General features: G+C 47.1%; 1 protein-coding gene across 1 annotated transcript; it reads right to left on the bottom strand.

The window, feature by feature from the left end:
- Positions 1 to 3537: 3537 nt before the first annotated feature.
- prr35 (proline rich 35) lies at positions 3538 to 5928 on the bottom strand (the record flags this gene model as incomplete). The annotated part of the gene is made up of 2 exons (XM_083634832.1): positions 3538 to 4369; positions 4523 to 5928. 2 exons carry the CDS (start codon positions 5926 to 5928, stop codon positions 3538 to 3540), a joined length of 2238 nt encoding a protein of 745 aa, XP_083490958.1.
- Positions 5929 to 7006: the final 1078 nt, after the last annotated feature.

Below are 7006 nucleotides of genomic sequence, written 5' to 3'. Positions count from 1 at the left end.
AGAAGAAGAAGAAGAAGAAGAAGAAGAAGAAGAAGAAGAAGAAGAAGAAGAAGAAGAAGAAATTGTTTTATCCACTGGTTTTAACAGAGACCCAGACCTTTAATATTAACTTGACAACATAAACATTCTAAATTGCCCGTAGCTTCCTGTTGCAGTGTTTGCTGACAGGAAATACAAGCTCGGTTTCAAACTGTTCCCTGATTTACACACTCCGTACAGTACGTGGCGGTATGCACCTATACACGTTGGTTGCGATGCCGATGCGCCATTAAAATTACAGAAGAAAAAGCAAAACGTAAAAACATAGTCATGTATTATTTCTTCGGTAGCTACGTCTAATTTAGCTACAAACACGAGACTCGTATGGGCGGATATCACGAATATATAAAGTGGAACCGGGACTCCGTTAGACTGAGGGGAACAAGAAGCTCCGGGACACAGGTGAATGGTTTAGCTGTGAAGCTAACGTTTGCTGTGAAGATATTGGAGCTTTGATAACGTTTGTTATTAAATAGTTCAGGAGGAAACGTTCCTGTCATTGTGGAAAATGTATAAAGTCCGGAAGCTGAGAGCGGTGGTGAAGCAGCGTCTAACTGTGGCTGTTGAAGAGATATTTTGGCTGTTTGAAAGAACGATAGCAGAGTACGAGGAGGAAGCTGTTCGTTTAAAAGAGGAGATCATCGACCGACAAGGAAAACTGCTGGACGCTGTGCGGTTACACAGAGAAGCCTTGCCTCCAGACATCCAGCAGCTGTTGGTCATCGAAGAAGAGGTTCCCACTGAGCAGCAGGAGTGGAGCTTCAGTCCGGACCACAGCACCCAGACCCCACAGGAGGAACACTGGACCAGTCAGGAGGGAGAGCAGCTTCAGGAGGACCCAGAGCCCCCACACTTTAAAGAGGAACAGGAGGAGCTCTGGACCAGTTGGGAGGGAGAGCAACTTCAAGGGCTGGAGGAGGCTGATATCACCCAGTTCCCATTCACTGCTGACCATGTGAAGAGTGAAGATGAGGAAGAGAAACCTCAGTCCTCACAGCTTCATCAAAGCCAAACTGAGGAGAACAGAGAGGCAGAGCCTCTAGCCAGCAGCTCAACTGGTTGTAAAGGACACTTGAAGTCACACGTGATAGTCCACACTGGAGATAAACAATTTAAGTGCTCAGTCTGTGGTCAATGTTTTTGTCAAAAAGGAGTCTTGAGTAGACACATGATAATCCACACTGGAGAGAAACAATTTAAGTGCTCAGTCTGTGGTCAATGTTTTGGTCAAAAAGGAGACTTGAAGAGACACATGATAATCCACACTGGAGAGAAACAATTTAAGTGCTCAGTCTGTGGTAAAGGTTTTGGTCGTAAAGGAACCTTGAAGTCACACATGATAGTCCACACAGGGGATAAACAATTTAAGTGCTCAGTCTGTGGTAAATGTTTTGGGCGTAAAGGAACCTTGAAGTCACACATGATAGTCCACACAGGAGAGACACAATTTAAGAACGACCCTGTCGCAAGACAGGGCCAGGATAAAATGCCGGCATAGCAACACACAGTCTTGTTCTCAAGAGGACATGGTCATCCAAATGTAATTTCAAAAAAATATTTGTCCACACGAGGGAGCAATCTGCTTTGGTCATATTTCCGACCTAGACTACTGCATAAATATAGAGACTGTCCTGTGTTTGTAGGACAGGAGAATTTATATATTTTTTCATGCCAAAGACGCCCAAATAGACACTTGACACAGATAACCCTACAGACAGTGAGACATTGTGTTAACTGGTAGACATTTAAAATTTGTCTCTCTGTCTTTGGCTATCCTACAGCAAATATGTACTTTTATTTTAGTGGGAAACTGGAGAAACTATAGATTTTTATTTTTAAACTAAAGACAAAAAAATGTACATGGCACACATCTGATGCTTCCATATATGATTGCAACATTTTCCTAATACAAAATTACATTTTCATTGTTCATTGATTGAATGATATTAATTTTATTTAGGCTAACTAGTGAAAATAAGATTTACAAATATGACTTTAGTCACAGGGGTCGTGCCACTACGTAGCTATCAGCCGAGCCTGATTGTCTTTTTGTTTGCTAACCTGTAAGCCCCTGATTCTGTTTAACAGACCAGTCATAACATTTCCACTATAACCAGTCATGGTCTTTACAAAAGGAAACATGACTTACAGTTCACTGATCAATCCATGTTGAAACATTCCATGAATGTTATTTTCTTTTATGCAATTACATATAAATCTTTAATTTTTCCAGGTTATTTTCTGGTGTTTTGTATTCCTCTGATATGTAGTCTCTTAGAACAGACGAGTTGGCTTCCGCAATTTTCAAATGCTCTCGCCATACCGTCTGTACGTCAGACCCCCAGAACATGCACAAGGAAGTAGTGAAAAAAACCTTCAGACCGGAAGGAAGTTCGACGGAATCTGACCAATCACGACACGCGTGTCCACGAAAAATATGTTCCCCCCGGAAACTTAAACCGATGCAGGTTGCTAATGCTAGCAGTGCTTTAGAATTACCATGGAAGCTACGCCGACGAAACCGGTGAAAGAAGACCCTGATAGACGTAAACGATGTATCCGCGGCTTGGAGGAACCTCGTGCAAGACGTGCACTTATTCCAGAGTTAAACGAAAGTGATGAGGTAAGTTGCTAACGTTACTGAGCTTATCGTTCGTCTTACTAATCAGCGTTAGCTAACGATAGCTACAGCAGTATACAGCTAGTTAGCTAATGTTAAATTCTGATTGGACGAATGAGCGGAAGTCCCGCCTTTCAACTTCCTCTTCCGTTTGGTGCATGATTCTCCCCCACGAAGTACAGACTGTATATAGCTGCATCCGCCGGATGTAGATAAGACAGTCTGTTTTAAGAGACTATCTGATATGTGGATGTTTGTTCCCTTTCTGTTAATTTGTATTGCCACAATTAAAGAAGGATAAGACACTTTGTTGTTTCCTCTCTTTGTTTATTCAAAGAAATACAGTATGTAATACCATTTTATTTTCATCAAATGCAATAATACAGTCCAACATGACATCATCCATATAAAACATAACATTTACCCTTTAAAACATTTTACTTACATTGATCAAATAGTTACATTATTTACAAATCTGTTCAAAGGATTGTCAAAATTATTCTAATGGTCTTGCATTCAAAATTCTTGTTCTTTAATTTTTTTGTCTGGTAAGTGCTGGTCTATTTATCCATTTATTTTCATGTTATAAATCATTCATATTACATTTTACTATTATCTGTAAGAGAAACAATCAATGTCCACTTATAGTGCATAACTTCTCATTGATTTCTCCATATTTAGTCCTTCATTCTGTTTGTCTTATAAGGTGCTAAATCTTTGAGGTTGATGTGAAGGGAACTTGGGGATGAAAGTGACAGGCTTATTTTGAGCAGTGAAAATCGAAGGGCATGCCACTGATAAAGACAAAGTCATGTAGCTGTAGCATTTGAACAAATGTATGGATGCATATTCAGGCTTTAGACATAATTAACATAGTTTTAGTTGTCTGTAGCTGTCAAGGGGCTAGCAGGACACTGGGCTTCTAGTCGCTGTATGGACGGTGGTCTCTTTGGGGTTTTGGCAGAGGAGGGGATGTCGGTGAAAACCACTGGTCGGCCGTCGGGGCAGAGCAGGACGCTGGAGTCGGCCTCACACTTCGTGGTTCTACTTGCCCATAAGGCCTCAGCCGGACTGGGCTTCAAACCCAGGCTGCTGGGGGAGAGAACCTCTGCGTTTACCACCGACATTCCCGCCTGATTCATCTTGATCAGCAGGTCCAGTGACTCCTTACGACTCTCCAGCGAAGCCTTCATCGCCTTCCTCTCACTCTCCTCCTCATCATCGTCATTATCTTCCTCTACTTCCTCATCTTCCTCCTCTGTCTCTGTCATGTTGCCTTTCATTCCGCCGTCCTCTCTCACGCCCTGGTCACCGCGGGTGACCACATCCGTCGAGTCTTTCTTCACCGACAGGTCAAGAGGCCCCTCGCTCTGGCGGGCCGTCCGCTCCAGTGCCTGGTGGATGTGGGACAGCTCGCTGCGGATTTTGCTCAGGTGTTCCCAGAGGTGGTGCTGGGCGGGAAGGTCCTCTTTCTCCAGGTGTGAGATTTTGCGCTCGGCCTCCTGGTACTCCTGCAGGGCCTTGGAGAGGTCGCTGAGGAGGGCAGCCACTGACTCTGAAGCTCCCTCCACCATTGTCCGGGCAGCGGTGGAGTCCTGGCTATTGGGTCCCCCACAAATCGGAAAAGAGGATGATTCACTGTTGGGGCTGATGAGGGAATCATTGTACCAGGATTCGGTAAGCCGAGTCTGAGGCTGAACACTCTGTAAACTAAGGATGAGAGACTTAGTTATTTTCAGTTAGATATCTATAACATTTTCTATGACCACAAAAATACGTATGTACAACACATACTAGGTGTATAGATAATTCTATGATGAAAATAATGATGATCACACAAAAAGAGTGTATGGAAAATCGTACCTGCTATGGAGGAGAAGCTTGTCTGCTGCTATAGAAAGAGTTGAAGCATTCTGGATGTTTTTCAGAAGGTCCAAGGTGAAGCCCGTGGCCGGCTTCTTCTCCACTGGGGCCTCGTGGTTCCCCAGTGGGGCCCCGGTCCTCTTGAGGCCCCACGCTGCTTTACCCTCCCTGGCTGTAACCTGCAGTTTATCCCCCAGCCTGTAGCTTGGGTCAGGGGACTCTCTCTGCGGTGGCACCCACCCAGCAGGTAAGACCGTCGTGGTCCCGGGCCGCAAAGCAGGCACTTTCCACAGATTCACTTTGGGCTGGTAGCCGGTCAGGGAATTCGCCTCCAGACTGTTTGCGGAGGTTTTGAGCCCTTTGCCAGCATCACTCTGACCGGAGGCTGGACTGAAGGTGTGCTCACACAGGAAGGGGTAGTAGAAACGAGGAGGCAAGAGGGCTCTCTCTGCATGAGGGTGCGCGCCGGAGGCCGGGTGCATCACCTGAGCGGCTGAAGCGAGGAAGGGGAGCTGGGCGAGCTGCGCGTGGGTTTGGGCAGTGAAGTTGGCGGCAGCAGTGGGAATAGCCGAGTTCACATAGGAGAAGAGGCTGGGGCTAATGGGGTAGCCCACCCCGAGGACTGACAGGTTGAGTCCAGTGGGATCCTGGTAGTCCACCAAGTTGGGTGGAGGAGGGTAGCAGGGGATTGAAGTGCCCACGTGGGTCTGGGCACCTTCAGCCTTGGCCTTTGTGTGGCTGGTAGCTAGCAGCCGCCACTGCTCTGACAGCAGACCGGGGGCTGTTAGACATGTTTTGGACAGCTTGTAGTGTTTCAGCTGGGCCTCTACCTCCACCGAGCGCGCCCGTAGAAGCTGATCCTCCAGGGAGAACATGTCAGCCATCAGAAGCTCTGATTCTGGCTGTTTGGTTTTCTTGGTGGCGCCTTCGACAGCATCTCCCCTGTTGCTGCCGTTACTGGAGCTCTCCTTTGTGAGCTCTGCTCCCTCCACTCGTCCTCCCTCATCTTCATCTTCTGGCCCCTGGCTTTCCCTGTCCTCTTCTTCCTCCTCCATTATCATTCGCTGCCTGGGTTTCTCCTCAGTCCCCGTTGCTTGCTCTGGCTCATCTTTCCCAGTCGCATGGATGCCATGTGCCTGCTGGAGGGGTCTGAGCTGATCTGGGTGCAGAATGTTGCCCTTTTTATATGGCCAGTCTGACTCTATGAGCAGTGACAGGGAGTTCTTACATAGGCTGTACTTCATATGGTTGTACAGGTGGGACTTCTCCATGCAGGTGAAGGGGCACTGGAAACACTTGTAGTTGTAGGGTTTGCCCCATGGCCGGGGAATGTAGTGGGGCTTCTTGGGTTTACGCTCTTTGTGTTTGTAGGCGGACGTCACTTTACACGTGTTGTCCTTGGACATGATTGGGATAGACCACTCACAGTCTTGACGTTTATCAAGATTATGTGACTGTTTTAGACGAATGAGAATTCAAGATAATCTTGCTTCATAATCTGTTCTTTTCTGCCAGGGTACATTTCATTTGTTTGCGAATGTTTCCTTGGGCTTGAAGATGGGTGTGAAAACCATAAGTGGAGCGGAGTCTGTGGAATACAAAAGACAAATTGTTAGAGTTATGAACAAATAAGGGGGCTCACCTGGTAGAACGCACACCATTGAGGCTGAGTCTTTCACAGGTTTGAATCCGACCCTGAATTCCGTCATAATGCTGAATGTCCTGCCCCGCTCTCTCCCTGCTTTCCTGTCACTGTCTAGCACATACTGTCCTACCGAATGAAGGCAAAATGCCCCCCCCCCCCCAATTGATACATTTTCCTTCTTGACTTGTTCTTCGTAACTGTGGAATGAACATCTGAGATGAGGTTGTATGTGCACTGAAGGGTGTTGTGAATCAGCATGCACATATGTGTATCATGTGAGTGTATCATGTGTTGTCTGCCTCCGCTGAGCGTTGCCACTAACCTAACTGCGGGGAGGCCCACACTGCTCTGTTCTCGCTGTACCTGCCACTACTCATTAGTTCCAGTGCAGTACCAGGCGCTAACAGGGCCCAGGGCTGGGGGGGGGGGGGGGGGGGGCAAACAGGCCGTCCCGGGGAGCTCTGCACCTGTGCAGGGGGCCTCACTCACGGGCCCGCGCTGGGTTCAGGGCTGGACCCTCGGAGGTCGGCTACAGGCACAGTGAGGCCTGGGTGAGGGCTGCATCGGGCGGGCTTGGAAGGGAGAGGGAATGGGGGTATATGCCCCCTGGTTCCTAATGAGAGCCTGGCGTCATGCCTATAGGCCATCATTAGTGCCAGGGAGGGATCTGGGTCAGGGTGCAAGTTCAACTGCTCCCTGTACTCTACCTCGTCTTGCTACTTCTGCAATTTGGATTTGGGTTGGAGGTTTTAAAATTCCAGAATTTGTCAATAGGCTATGGAGTGTGAGCGGTTACATTTGTGATGCATAATTAGAATGAATTAAAATCGCTTTACATA

This window comes from Poromitra crassiceps (genome assembly GCF_964638095.1).
Source record: "Poromitra crassiceps genome assembly, chromosome: 4".
Taxonomy (NCBI): domain Eukaryota; kingdom Metazoa; phylum Chordata; class Actinopteri; order Beryciformes; family Melamphaidae; genus Poromitra; species Poromitra crassiceps.
The sequence above is the reverse complement of the archived record's forward strand: the minus strand, read 5'-3'. Positions and strand labels throughout refer to the sequence as shown.